Source organism: Bos indicus x Bos taurus, chromosome 27, assembly GCF_003369695.1.
Source record: "Bos indicus x Bos taurus breed Angus x Brahman F1 hybrid chromosome 27, Bos_hybrid_MaternalHap_v2.0, whole genome shotgun sequence".
NCBI lineage: Eukaryota > Metazoa > Chordata > Mammalia > Artiodactyla > Bovidae > Bos > Bos indicus x Bos taurus.
The window spans coordinates 19,146,229-19,161,275 of NC_040102.1; the positions used below are offsets into that span (position 1 = coordinate 19,146,229).

Consider the following 15,047-nt stretch of genomic DNA (forward strand, 5'->3'; position numbering starts at 1 on the left):
CACGGATGTGAGAGTTGGACCATAAAGAAGGCTGAACACTGAAGAACTGATGCTTTCAAACCATGGTGTTGGAGAAGACTCTTGAGAGTCCCTTGGACTGCAAGGAGATCAAACCAGTCAATCCTAAAGGAAATCAACCCTGGATATTCATTGGAAGGACTGTTGCTGAAGCTGAAGCCTCAATACATTGGCCACCTGATGCAAAGAGCCGACTCACTAGAAAAGACCCTGAAGCTGGAAAAGATTGAGGCCAAGAGGAAAAGGGGACGACAGAGGATGAGATGGTTAGATAGCATCAGTGACTCAATGGACATGAATTTGAGCAAACTCCGGGAGATAGTGGAGGACAGAGGAGCCTGGGGTTCCACAGGACATGGGGTCACAGAGTGGGATAGGACTTAGAGACTCAAGGAAAACAAGGGGGATAATGATCAGCTGTTTCTTTAGAGAGATCACTCGGCACTACAGTAGATGGTTTGGAAGGGAGAGACGATGGAATCAGGGAAGTAGATTATAAAACTGTTGAAGAGATGGGAGCAGGGACTGAAGCTGTGGAAGCCTCTTAAGATCCACCCTATACGGAGAAAAACCTCTCTGATGCATTAGCTTTCCCTGTCACCCGCCTGCCCATCTCCACCCAAAATCCTGCAGCGCTAGTGAAATCTTCCGCCCAAACGTTGGCACTTAATTGTCTTTTATTTTATTCCCTGTTTGTTTCCTCTGCATTACTCGAGTCTCCGTAAGTACGAACAGTACAATAAATGTTTACGGAATTGAGACGGCTTGTGAAGTCGCCCAAGGCCAAACAATGCGCCCTGTGTTAGTCAACGCCTCCGCTGCACACGCGGGCCCAGCCCTTGGCTGCGGGCGTGCAGTCAGAACCAGTCCATGGAGCGGCTTTGGGAGGGTTGATTTGAGTCAAAGCATCCCTGAGCTAATTACCGCCTCCTCCCAAGACCTCGCAGGCGGACTCTCTCCAGAGCGGCTCCAGTAGCCCAGCTCGGCTGCGAGACCCGCCGAGTCCACCAGAGGGCGCGTCTCCCCGGCTTCCGCATTCGGAAAAGCCCGTTCTCAGGGCGCAGACAAAAAAAAGAAACGCGGGTCTATTTCGGCCCTCTGCGGATGCCGTACCCAGTCTGTAAACAGGAAGTGGAACTCTATTTGGGACTTGACGTTGGGGTGAAAAAAGGCCAGGGGCCGGGGGGAGACGCGCCCTCTCTGCTGGAGCGTACGTTTTCGGGGAGCTTGGGCTTCACTTTTGTGCCTCCGTCGCCCGCTCCTGCTCCGCTTCACGTCTTTTGCCACGACCATGGCCGAGTACTCCTATGTGAAGTCCACCAAACTCGTGCTCAAGGGAACCAAGGCCAAGAGGTAAGGACGCGGGTTTGCGTGGGAGATTCTCGCCCTCTTTCTTGACGCCGCTCGGCCTTCCCCTCCCTGGGGCGAGTGTCCTGGGGCCGCTGGCAGCTGTCATTCAGGCTCCCAGTCCTTGGGCCTGGCCTCTTGCCGTGATCCTCAGATGTCAGCGCCCACCTGGGGGACCAGGAGCCACAAGGTTGGATTTCCCTTCATGAACCCCCACCTCCAGATCTATGCTTGGTAGGGCTGTGTTAGTATGATCGTATGGGTTATAAAAGTAACTTCTTTTATTAGGGATAACTGTTTTCATCATTGCCTCCCTGCCACCTTTAAAAAAAATTAATTTTAATGCACTATGCAGATACGGATTTTGAAAAGGCTATGGGTTCGAATCTGGACTCCACCAATTACTAATCTTGTGGCAGGTTCCTTAGTATCTTTGAGATTCCTCTTGGGGGGATTAGTGATGCTCGAAAAGGGTTGTTTTGAGGGTTAAACGAGGTGACGTGTACAGTAAATAAGTAGAGCCAAATGCAAGAAAGAAGTTACCCTGGTGATTTATGAGATTTTTTAGGAAAAGATATCTGGCCACTCATACCTACACCTTTTTTTTAACTAGTAGATTTTCTCAGGGTTGATCATTTACACAAATGCTGAGCATTTCATCCTGGTCTCAGTGATAAGAGTTTTAGGTACTTTTAGATGGGATGGAAAGAAAGTGTCAAGAAGCAAACTGAAGCCACGACTCTCAAGAACTCTGCCTAGGAGTCTGGGATTAAGAATTTATCCTGAATACATACGAAACTGTTACTGTCTGATTCATAGGGAGGAGAGAGTTAGCTTGTGAAAGCTTATTTTGTGATGAAAATACAAACAAGTGTGTCTTATAGTCATTATAACTGTCAATATAATTAACACACATGTAGCATTTCATATGTGCCAAGAACTGTTCTAAGCAATACCTATTAACTTTTTTAAAAGTCATTCTTGGGCTTTTTATTGTTGAGATATACTACATATACTATAAAATTCGCCCTTTTAAAGTAGAATTCAGTGGTTTTTAGTATATTCACAAGGCTCAGCACTGTTGAATTGCTGAACATTTTCATCCTCTCACAAGGAAGCCCCACCATCATTTAGCAGTCACTCCACGTTCTGCTCCAGAGAAGGCAATGGCACCCCACTCCAGTACTCTTGCCTGGAAAATCCCATGGACAGAGGAGCCTGGTGGGCTGCAGTCCATGGAGTCGCAAAGAGTTGGACACGACTGAGCAACTTCCCTTTCACTTTTCACTTTCGTGCATTGGAGAAGGAAATGGCAACCCACTCCAGTGTTCTTGCCTGGAGAATCCCAGGGACGGGGGAGCCTGGTGGGCTGCCGTCTGCGGGGTCGCACAGAGTCGGACACAACTGAAGTGACTTAGCAGCAGCAGCAGCAGCCACGTTCTGCTCATCCCCTAATCCCTGGCAACCACTAATCCACCTTTTGTCTGTATCAGTTTGCATCATAAACATTCCATATAAATGGAATCATACAATATGCAGGCTAGGACACAACTGAACAACTGAATGATAAAATATGCAGCATTTTGTATCTGGCTTCTTTTACTTAGGATAACATTCTCAAGATTCATCTATGTTGTATCAGTACTCATTCCTTTTATGGCTGAATAATATTCCATTAAGGGCTTCCCAGGTCTGGAAAGACTAGAAATCTCTTCAAGAAAATTAGAGATACCAAGGGAACATTTCATGCAAAGATGGGCTCAATAAAGGACAGAAATGGTACGGACCTAACAGAAGCATAAGATATTAAGAAGAGAAGGCAAGAATACACAGAAGAACTATGCAAAAAAGATCTTTACGACCCAGATAATCATGGTGTGATCACTCACCTAGAGCCAGACATCCTGGAATGCGAAGTCAAGTGGACCTTAGAAAGCATCACTACAAACAAAGCTAGTGGAAGTGATAAAATTGCAGTTGAGCTGTTTCAGATCCTAAAAGATGATGCTGTGAAAGCGCTGCACTCAGTATGTTAGCAAATTTAGAAGACTCAGCAGTGGCCACAGGATTGGAAAAGGTCAGTTTTCATTCCAATCCCAAAGAAAGGCAATGCCAAAGAATGCTCAAACTACCGCACAATTGCACTCATCTCACATGCTAGTAAAGTAATGCTCAAAATTCTCCAAGCCAGGCTTCAGCAATATGTGAACTGTGAACTTCCAGATGTTCAAGCTGGTTTTAGAAAAGGCAGAGGAACCAGAGATCAAATTGCCAACATCCGCTGGATCATGAAAAAAGCAAGAGAGTTCCAGAAAAACATCTATTTCTGCTTTATTGACTATGCCAAAGCCTTTGATTGTGTGGATCACAATAAACTGTGGAACATTCTGAAGGAGATGGGAATACCAGACCACCTGACCTGCCTCCTTAGAAATCTGTATGCAGGTCAGGAAACAACAGTTAGAAATGGACATGGAACAAGAGACTGGTTCCAAATAGGAAAAGGAGTACGTCAAGGCTGTATATTGTCACCCTGCTTATTTAATTTATATGCAGACTACATCATGAGAAATGCTGGGCTGGATGAAGCACAAGCTGGAATCAAGATTGCCGGGAGAAACATCAATAACCTCAGATATGCAGATGACACCACCCTTATGGCAGAAAGTGAAGAGGAACTAAAAAGTCTCTTGATGAAAGTGAAAGAAGAGAGTGAAAAAGTTGGCTTAAAGCTCAACATTCAGAAAACTAAGATCATGGCATCTGGTCCCATCACTTCATGGCAAATAGATGGGCAAACAGTAGAGACAGTGGCTGACTTTATTTTGGGGGGCTCCAAAATCACTGCAGATGGTGATTGCAGCCATGAAATTAAAAGATGCTTACTCCTTGAAAGGAAAGTTATGACCAATCTAGATAGCATATTAAAAAGCAGAGACATTATTTTGTCAACCAAGGTCCGTCCAGTCAAGGCTATGGTTTTTTCGGTGGTCATGTATGGATGTGAGAGTTGGACTATTAAGAAAGCTGAGCACTAAAGAATTGACGCTTTTGAACTGTGGTGTTGGAGGAGACTCTTGAGAGTCCCTTGGACTGCAAGGAGATCCAACCAGTCCATTCTAAAGGAGATCAGTCCTGGGTGTTCATTGGAAGGACTGATGCTAAATCTGAAACTCCAGTACTTTGGCCACCTCATGCGAAGAGCTGACTCATTGGAAAAAATCCTGATGCTGGGAGGGATTGGGGGCAGGAGGAGAAGGGGACAGCAGAGGATGAGATGATTGGATGGCATCACCGAGTCAATGGACGTGAGTTTGAGTGAACTCCAGGAGTTGATGATGGACAGGGAGGCCTGGCGTGCTGGGGTTCATGGGGTCGCAAAGAGTTGGACACGACTTAGTGACTGAACTGAACTGAACTGAAGGTCACTCAGTGGTAAAGAATCTGCCTGCCAATGCAGGAGACGCAGATTTGATCCCTGGGTGAGGAAGGTCCCCTGGAGAAGGAAATGGCAGCCCACTCCAGTATTCTTGCCTGGGAAATGCCATGGACAGAGTAGCTTGGTGGGCCACAGTCCATGGGGTTGCACATAGTCAGACACGCCTGAGTGGCTAAACTACCACCAGTGCTCCATTGTATGGACATAACACATTTTGTTTATCCATTCATTAGTTGATGGACATTTGGGTTTCCATTTTGGGACTCTTATGAATAATGCTGCTATGAATATTCTTATGCAAGTTTCTGTGCAGACCTATGTTTTCATTTCTCTTGGGTGTAAACCTAGGAGGAGAATCGTTAGATCCTGTGGTTTCCATAAACCTAATTCCGTGTTTAACTTTTCAAGAACTCCAAACTCTTCTGGTTGCATCATTTTACATTTTCACAAGTAATGTATGAAGATCATGCCTTAACTCCTAATCCTTACAGTAAGAGTTGGATTAAATTGTTATCCTCATTTGTATAGGTGGGGAAATTGACAGATTAAGTAAATTCTCCAAAAAAATCACAGAGCTAAGAAATGACAGAATCATGATTCTAAAAGGCAGTCTGGCTCCTGAGTCTGTTTTCTTTAACTGTAACACAATATGAACAGGATCAGAAGTAACTTCTCTGTGTTAGAAGTAAGAGGGTATATCAAGTTACGTTGTTGTAGATCAGTAATTTATATATTAGTGTATATCTTAGAAGAGTCTTCTAAGATTCCGTCTTACATTTAGTATGCAAATCAATATATCTAAACTCATCTATATAAATTATCTCCTGTAGTAAGAAGAAAAAGAGCAAAGAGAAGAAGAGAAAAAGAGAAGAAGATGAAGAAACTCAGCTTGATATTGTTGGTGAGTCAATTTTCTATTACTTCATTCTGAGAAAAGTTAGCACTGGTCGAGATCCCCTTAAAAATATTTTCCTAGTAGGGATAAGTAGTAAAAAGAAAGTGGAAGGAATTTATGGCCAACTCACGTTTGTCTTAAAAGTGCTCAAATATTGGAGTTATAGGTTGCTTTTATGTTCTAGCACAGTCGATGTCTGATGCCTATTCTTCATCATCAGAACAAAGCACAGGAGAGAGGAAACTTAGGGCTCCGACTTAATAGGTGCCATTGTTAGACTACTTAATAGCCCAGAGATTCTGATATATCATTTTAAAGGCCTGATGCTTATAAATATCATTTAACCAAATGTATTTTACAAATTATTTTCTCTCTTTTTGTCATATTGATATGCAGTTGTCCTAGCACTGTTGATGAATAGACTTTCTTTCCCATTAAAGTGCTTTGCTGTCTTTGTCAAAGATCAGTTGACTTTATATGTGTTAGTCTTCTTCTGGACTCTGTTCCAGTGGTTTGTCTATTGTCTGTTGTTCTGTTTATATATTTGTCTTGATTACTGTCATTTCATAAAGTCTTGAAATCAGGTGGTGTGTATCTCCCAGCTTTATACGTCTGTACTTCTTTAAACTCTTGTAGATCCTTTGTATTTCCATATAAATTTTATAATCAATGTATTGCTTTCTACAGTAAATCCTGTTGGATTGACTGTATTGAATTGACTGTATTGAATTTAGAAACTAAGTCATGTGGGGAGAATCAACATGAAGTGTACTTGGTCAGTATAGCACAGAACATATAAAATACAAATTATTTTCTATCACTAACTACTACCTTTTTAATAAAGAATGAATGATCATAGGATGTTGATAATGATTCTGAGTAAAACATTTTTTTTGTACTGAAACAATTATAAGTCAGAAAAAACTCAAATTATCTTGCAAACCTCTCACTAAATTATCTGAATTGTAGTATAATATACCTAACATAAAATCCATTGCTTTAGCCGTTTTTAAGTGTACAGTTCAGTGTCATTAAGTGCATACCCACTACTGTGCAGCCATCACCACCATCCATCTTCAAGATGAATTTTTTTTATCTTACAAAACTGAAACTTTTCACCCATTAAACTATAAATGCCCATACCTCACTCTCCTCTAGTCCCTAGCAACCACCATCCTGTTTTTTATCTCTCTGAATTCAACTACTCTAGAACTGCAAAATTAAAAACAAAAAAAAGTTAATAAGTTATAATGACAACAGCAGCAAGTAAGAACCTCCTGTCAGAAATACAAAATGTAAATTTAAATGACTGATTTTATCTTTTAGGAATCTGGTGGACAGTCACGAACTTTGGTGAGATTTCAGGAACCATAGCAATTGAAATGGATAAAGGAACCTACATACACGCACTCGACAATGGACTCTTTACCCTGGGAGCTCCACATAAAGAAGGTTTGTGTCTGGTAGAGGCAATGGGATGGAAAAGGCCACTTGAAGTTAATATTTTATGGCGTTCATTCACTTAGGCTAAATTCTAATAGCAAATATATGCCAGAGGAGTGAATCCATTGACTTGACTCTTCCACTTTTTTCCTTCCTCACTAGTTACATTATTGGCAACTCCCTCTTTCCAGTGTAAGCATTTGAAAACATTCTGTAAGTTCCAAAAGGGTATCCATGGCAATCAAACTAATGTGAATAATTGAAATAATAAAAGGAAAGAAAAAGAAAACCTAGATGAGTCAAAAGTTTGAATTCCTTTACTCTTTAGACCTTTTGCCACAGCTAACCCGGGGCACTGTTAATCTGAAGTTTTCTCTTTTCTTTTAGCCCATGGGAAGAAGCACTAATGAGACATGAAGTAATTAGGAAATTACTAAGAGCTTTTTGTCCAAATGGTCATCCCTTGAATAAATTAAAGCATTTTAGTTTTTTAAACATTAAGTGCTTATTTGTGCTGACTGCATTTTAAAACACAAAGAGATAGTATCTTGGAAGTAACTAAATAAATAAGCATCATGCTGACCTATCTCATTAGATATGTAAAACTAAACTTTAGTTTTTTTGTTTTTTTTTAACATATGTTCTCATTGACTGTTAGAGACTTTCTAACAAAACTAAAGTTTAGTTTTACATATAGAAGATAAAGTATTCTTTCTCTCTCTTTTTTTTTTGGCTTAAAATAACACAAATTTATTATCACACAACTGTAGAGGTCAGAAGTCCAAAGTGAGTCTTGATGATCTAGAATCAAGATGTTAACAGAGCTACATTTGAAGATAAAGTAACTCTTGATACTATGAATTCTATGTCATGTGTTAAGTTATTCAGTCATGTCTGACTCTTTGTGACCCTGTGGACTGTAGCCCGCCAGGCTCCTCTGTCCATGGGATTCTGCAGGCAAGAATACTAGAGTGGGTTGCCTTTTCCTACTCCAAGGGATCTTCCCAACCCAGGGATTGAACCCACATCTGCTTTGTTGGCAGGTGGGTTCTTCACTGTCTGAACCACCAGAATACTGTATTATAATTATATAATATTCTTACATTTGTTTTTAAAAGAGAAAGAGCTACCTATTTTTAAGCTAAAGAGTATTTTTACATGTATATTTATAAGAAATGTCATATTTACTTCAAAATGTTTTCTCTCGTAGTTGATGAGGGCCCTAGTCCTCCAGAGCAGTTTACAGCTGTCAAATTGTCTGATTCCAGGTAAGCTTGAGTTGAACTATAATTAATACACTGTAATACAACATGATACATTATAATAGAATATATCCATTAAAAGTGGTGTTTTTGAAGAATAATGAATTTGGGAAAATGCTGCATAATGTATTATATAGTAGTTGTACTTAAAAAGTAGAATATTAACCTGTATGCACAGAACCACATTGTCCAGTATGGTAGCCACTTGCCACACATGGCTTTTGAACATTGGAACTGTGGTTAATCTGAATTTTATACACATGTTTTTATGTTCCACATTTAAATTTCTCTCAGTTTTTAACATTAAACAATTTTATTAATCTGAAGAATTGCCCTGAAATCTGGCTATGGGAAATACCTTGGTATAAATTCAGACGGACTTGTTGTTGGGCGTTCAGATGCAATTGGACCTAGAGAGCAGTGGGAACCCGTCTTTCAAGATGTAAGTACTATTATTTTTTGTTTACAAGCTCCTTCTCAGTGTAAGAGAAAGTCTCTAACAGTCAACGAGAGCATATTTTGAGGGGAAAAAAAAAGTAGAGTGCAATAATATAATGCATTAAATTTTTAAAAACTAACATGAATTTATAACCTTCAAAAGATCTCAAAATATAGTGCAACACAGGAAAAAAAAACACAACAATCAACAGAGTGAAAAGACATGCTGTGGACTGGGGAAAAGTACTTACAAGCTAGATATCTGTTAAAGCGTTAATGTCCAAAATATATAAGAAACTCATTCAAGTCTCTGAGATCTGCTCTTACAGAAGTGGATCAGTGATGAAAATAGCCAAATCTGAGCATCAGACCTTTTAGTCTACCTGATACATGATCTCTGTAGTTCTGAGAAGCTAAAGAATTTAAAATAAAGTGTGTGTGTGTGTGTAAAGGTGACAGCAGATAACTGAGGACTTTATTGATGGGTGAGTTGTGTGTATTAAAGGCTGATCAGTTCTGAGCAATGATGAAAAGGTTTTATTACTATGGACCTTTATAACTGTGAAGGTTTCTACACTTGATCTGAGCTCAGAATTTTAAAAAAAACATTCAGTAGCAAAAACCAAAAAAAAAAAAAAATTTTTAATTGGCAAAGAAACTGAATAGCTATTTCTCATTATATCAACAGAAAAGGCCAGCATATCATAAGGCAATATGATGACTCAGACACTACCATCATACAGAATTTTAGGGATTTTCATTTCACTTTATTTTGGGGGAAGACACTAAGTTTTAAAATTTTAAAGAAAGACTTAAAAGTCCCTGGTGTAACAAGTAAAACTTTAACGCAGAAAAGGGACTCAGCAGAAAAATCAGCAGCACAGATTTAAATCACCTTGGACTAAATCACAGCCACATCCCAGCTTACCAAGAGTCATGCAGATGACAGGAAACTCAGCCCTCACTCCCTCAAATAAGAAATTAAATCAAACTCATGTTATTAGCACTTTGGTCACTGGTTATGATAGATAATTAAATTCTTCCTACACCCAAAAGTCCCTCACACATTGATTCTTAAAAGTTCTGAGCAATAAATTCAGAGGCATCGACGGCTAGCTTTTCTATTCTTTTTCTGCATTTCTTTTTTTTTTAATGTTATTGAAGTATAATTGATTATACTTCAACTATTATTTTTTTTATATTTTCTAATTATGGAGTAAAATCTTAAAGTATTACTATTTGAGTAAAATACATTATATTTTTTTTTCTTTAAAGCTAATTAAAAAAAAAAAAAAACTGACTAAATCAATTATATCCCAGTAAATCTTAGAGACCAAAGGAAATAATTCTATTCCATATAGTTAGAATTTAGTCCTACTAAACCTACTAATAGAATAAATTAAAAGTATTTAATGTGATTATCTTTGAGTAGTAAGATTATAAATGATTCTGATTTGCTTTTCTTTGTGTTTTTTTCTAGGTTTTCTTCACATTCTTGTTCCTGATTCCTTTTAGATTCGGGAAGGAATCAGTTCAATCTCAAGACTTAAGAATCTTTTTGCAGATATTCTTATAACTTACTTCTTATTTTGTTTCATTTAGGGGAAAATGGCTTTACTGGCCTCCAATAGCTGTTTTATTAGATGCAATGAAGCAGGTGATATAGAAGCAAAAAGTAAAACGGCAGGAGAAGAAGAAATGATAAAGGTAATCATGAGAATTTTCTATAGACTAATTCACGTCACATATATGGTGTGACTACGTCTGTTTAAAATGTTGCAGTCTGATCCACACTCACTGTGTGTAATGCATTAATTAGTGAGGGCCATGGTGGAAGGCAGAAAGAAATGAAAAAAAGCCTTTTTTAAAGTGGCCTAATTCTTATAAATAAAGCATAAAAATCCGCGTTACATTTTCTCTATCAGCATAACTTAAATGCATCTATCAAGTATGTGTATACATTTTGTTTTAAATTCTGTGTCATATATTTGATTCTACTTTTTAAATATTCTCAGTTCTCATAATCTTCAGTTTTACAGTCTTACAGTATTCTTTTTAACCTCAAAGATATCGCTAATCTTTTGAAACAAGAATGTTAATACCAGTAACTCTTCCTTTCATCATTTGAAGTTGATTGATGGAGAAAGAAATACCATTCTAGATAACTCAGAAATTAGAAGTTTTAGTATATCTTCCATAGTTTTCTCAAAAGCCATTTTTGCTGCTAAAAATATCCAAAAAAAATTTAAATCTAAAACCTTCTTTTGTTGTAATTTTTAAAAGTGTTAGTCATAATATTTTTCAATTATTCAATACATAAAACTAAAGCAAATAGCTCTAGGCACATGCATGATTGTCTTTAGTGTTCCTATAAGATAGTTACTATTATCTTTTAACTGTCCAGGGGAGGAACAGCCTATAACCATCCTTAAATCCTCACTGTTTTGATCAGTCACTGCACGAAGTCACACAGCGAAACTGGAGACAGAATGCATATCCAGGCCCAACTGACCCTAGAAGTTACATTCCACAGCACATTGCTTCTCCGAAAGCAAGTCACTAGAAAAATGCTGGCGGGGCATTCTCTGGTGGTCTGGTGGTTAAGACTCCAGGCTTCCACTGCAGGGGCACGGGTTCTATCCCTGGTCAGAGAACTAAGATCCCACTCACCTATTTATTTCATTTTTAATTATATTTAATTTTTTGTATCATGTTTAAATTGTTTACTTGGATTACATTATAAAAGTATGATTATTGAAGACAAACAGTGCAACTCTATGAGCAGTACTTTGCACAACTACAGAAGGAAAAAAAATTATGCTGTATTTATCAACAGTTGCAGCTGTTTTTATATGAAGTACCTGTCAGGTTTCCCTGGGTCTGTTTGGTTGGGCAGGTACCTGGAACCTCTGAGCAGCGATAATCAGGACTCGGTCCACCCTCCCTTCCACATTGCAGGCTCTGCTTGTCTGCGTCAGCGTCCACCTTCATAGACTGGCCTTACATACCAGAACACATCCCTTCCTGCCAAGGGCAGTATAGTGTCGCAGTACAGGATTTCCACAGCTCTTTGAGGACTCCTCCAGCCAGAGTGGTTGCACACATATTAATCGCACATGCCTTATTATTGCCTACAACTTTCAAAGCAGTCTTGGAACATGCTCTAAGCCACAGAGATCACTTTCAAGATGTTGGTCCTTTGGGTTGCAGATGCCAGTTCCTTGGCCCTGAATTCTATCCCCTTCCTGCCCCACTCCATTCTCCAGTCAAGAATACTGGAGTGGGTAGCCATTCCCTTCTCCACGGGATCTTCCCCACCCAGGGATCGAACCCCAGGCTCCTGCATTGCAGGCAGTCTTCTCCATCTAAGCCACCAGGGAAGCCCTTTGCCCTACTCAGTTGATCTTAATTGTTATATCTGTGTCAGTTAATCTATTGCAGGTGATAGTATCTGTCAAAACTTATGAAGGTAAAAGGATTTAAGAGGGATAAATTCCAATTAGGTAGAAATAAGTTGTGTTATGTCAAAAGCTTTGAAGCATTTGGTAAAAGCCTGTGCATAGTAAAACAGCTACTGTCTTAAACTTTCAGTGTTATAAAGTGTGCACTAAATAGCAGGATAATTTGATTCTACTGTATTTAGTTTTGGAGTCAAAATTAAACTAGTTAAATTATTGCCTAATTGGCATAGTGATATCTGATCTGTAAAATGCTTTTCAAGTAATTTTCTCTTTAGTTTTTCTCATGTAAGGGCTCTAAGGAAACATATAATAGCAATTATTTATGTAAGTTACATATATATATAAACATATCTAGAACTTGTTTTTTTCTGAATCTAACTGCCAAGCTGTTTTCTTCTTTTGTATAAGAAATCATCTAGAATGTTCTTTTGTAATAAGGTGGAGCAGGGGAAGATAAATGTGTAACCTCTGTATTCTCATCTCCAATATATAGATCAGATCCTGTGCCGAAAGAGAAACTAAGAAAAAAGATGATATTCCAGAAGAAGACAAAGGAAATGTCAAACAGTGTGAAATCAATTACGTGTAGGTATTTTTTTTTCTTTTAGAACCATAGGTTTGGCAATGACATGCTTCTCAAGACACCTAAAATAAAAGACCTGAAAGACAAGAAAAGACAACATAATACAGACTCTAGGACAGGGCATTGAGCTGAATGCCTCTTGTAAGGGTTCAGGTTTCAACATTCCTGTCACCTGGATTGGTCTGTTCTCCCTGCTCAAGGCTTCCCCAGTGGCTCAGTGGTAAAGAATCCGCCTGCCATGCAGGAGATGCAGGTTCAGTCCCTGGGTGGGGAAGATCCCCTGGAGGAGGGCATGACAACCCACTCCAGTATTCTTGCCTAGAGAATCCCATGGACAGAGGAGCCTGGTGGGCTACCATCCATGGGGTCGCAAAGAGTCAGATGCAACTTAGCAACTAAACAACAGTCCTGCTCTGTAGAGTGGCTGTCACTGTCAGTACATAAAGCCTGTCAAACGTTGCCAGGACACAGGAGACTCCAGCCAACACTCCCAAGTGTTAATTAAGTTTGTAGAGCTACCCAGACAACTGCCTTCTTGATGGTGGGGTAGAAAGGTCATTTTTGTTGTTGAAAAGTTGTAAATTATTTGAGAAAAACAGGGGTTTTTTTAGTAAATGAAAAACTTAAATATTAGTAAGCTTGTTAGTAAACATGTATAATCAAAGTTTGAGACATTTTTCAAGAAAGGCATTTTCTTAACAGAAAAAAATTCCAGAGCTTCCAAGACCACAAGCTTAAAATAAGTAAAGAAGACAGTAAAATTCTAAAAAAGGCCCGGAAAGATGGATTCTTGCATGAAACACTTCTGGACAGGTAAGTAAATTTTTATTCATTTCCAACTATTTTCAGTGTCCAATAGAAGTGGTGTATAAACACATGTTCTTTTCTTAATTACTGTAATTTTAAAAAATTGTCTTTATTTCTAAGTTTTGAATGTGGTGGTATTACCTTAAAAGGGACATTGTAAGTCTGGGAAAAGATCACCAAAAAAAATTTTTGGAAATAGCCAGATTCCAAGTGCTTATATATTTTGTTACAAGCAATTCAGGTTTGACGAAAACTACTTCATAAATTCATTTACCATTGACTTTTTTGTAACTGTTAAAACCAGGGCTAGAGAGAAGTAGTTTGACTAATTTTAAAATTCAGTGGGCTCTGTTAAAAGTACTAGAGGTTTCCAAAAATGAGATAAATGTCAGCTTAAAAATTTCTAAGTATAAACTTGATAAAATTGAAGCACTTTGTTAAGTTGAATTCATACATGTGCAGGATATTCAACATAGCACATTATTAATATTTGTTTATTAGTTCCTATTTAAGAAAGTAGTGTCCTGGATTTCCAACATTAGTAAAATGGTTGGAGAGGCTTAGCTGTGAGCTTACAAGTACACATCAAGTAAGCACCAGATCAGAAGAGAATTTGGTATTCTGCCACTGTTCAAGTCCTATGTTGCAAAGTTAGCTTTAAGATATTTCTTTAGATTACTTGATAATAACAGTGCTTTATCAGGTATTTCCTGTTAACCAGTCAATCAAGTGACTACCTGAAGACAGCAAATGATGATTATTTCCAGCTGAGCGTATTAACGTACCTATTTCTAGGCAATCAAGAATAGTCAATTAAAGTAATCAGGATATGGAATTGAAAGAAACAGAATAAGGTCTGTGTCCTGTAACCTGTATCAGTTATGAAAATACAACATTCCCACCGTATTAAATAAAAGTTTAGGCCATGCTTAAATTCAGAGGCAATTAAAATTGCTGTTATGGATTTTAAAAGCCCTTAGGCAACATGAGTTAAAGATTAGGAAAAGTGTTTTTTGTAAGAATAAAATCCCATGTATTATGAAACATAAAATTGAGAAGTAAACATTTTAATTAAAATATTTTACCATAAGCAGCATGGTAATATAATAGCTGAAACTGAGGGCACAATTGCCGAACACAAGTTTATGATTTTAGTAGCAGGTGACCACTATATGACATGTTTTCACATAGATTAATTTTTTTATTATTTGTTTTTTGTTTAAACAGGAGAGCCAAATTGAAAGCTGATAGATACTGCAAATGACCAGGATTTTTGTTTCTGTCTTCTCCTTTTGTGGGTTTTTTTTTTTTTTTGGATAATAAAACCAATGTTTTTACAGAATTATTGGGCTGT

General features: G+C 38.3%; 1 protein-coding gene, 1 long non-coding RNA gene and 2 other non-coding genes across 4 annotated transcripts in view; 3 read left to right on the top strand and 1 right to left on the bottom strand.

Moving 5' to 3' along the window:
- LOC113885088 overlaps positions 1-15,047 on the bottom strand; it is a 50,297-nt gene that overhangs the window by 16,034 nt on the left and 19,216 nt on the right. The gene's annotated exons all lie outside the window — the stretch shown is intronic.
- Positions 1,075-15,035, top strand: FRG1 (FSHD region gene 1). Its single transcript, XM_027530252.1, has 9 exons — positions 1,075-1,371; positions 5,635-5,705; positions 7,026-7,151; positions 8,353-8,410; positions 8,732-8,846; positions 10,445-10,549; positions 12,797-12,888; positions 13,589-13,699; positions 14,921-15,035. The coding sequence occupies exons 1-9, from the start codon at positions 1,310-1,312 to the stop codon at positions 14,955-14,957; spliced, it is 777 nt and encodes a 258-aa protein (XP_027386053.1). The 5' UTR covers positions 1,075-1,309; the 3' UTR covers positions 14,958-15,035.
- On the top strand, positions 9,177-9,253 carry LOC113885118. The gene has a single exon (XR_003509157.1). It is a non-coding gene; the product is annotated as a small nucleolar RNA U2-19 (small nucleolar RNA).
- Positions 9,361-9,433, top strand: LOC113885117. Its single transcript, XR_003509156.1, has one exon. It is a non-coding gene; the product is annotated as a small nucleolar RNA U2-30 (small nucleolar RNA).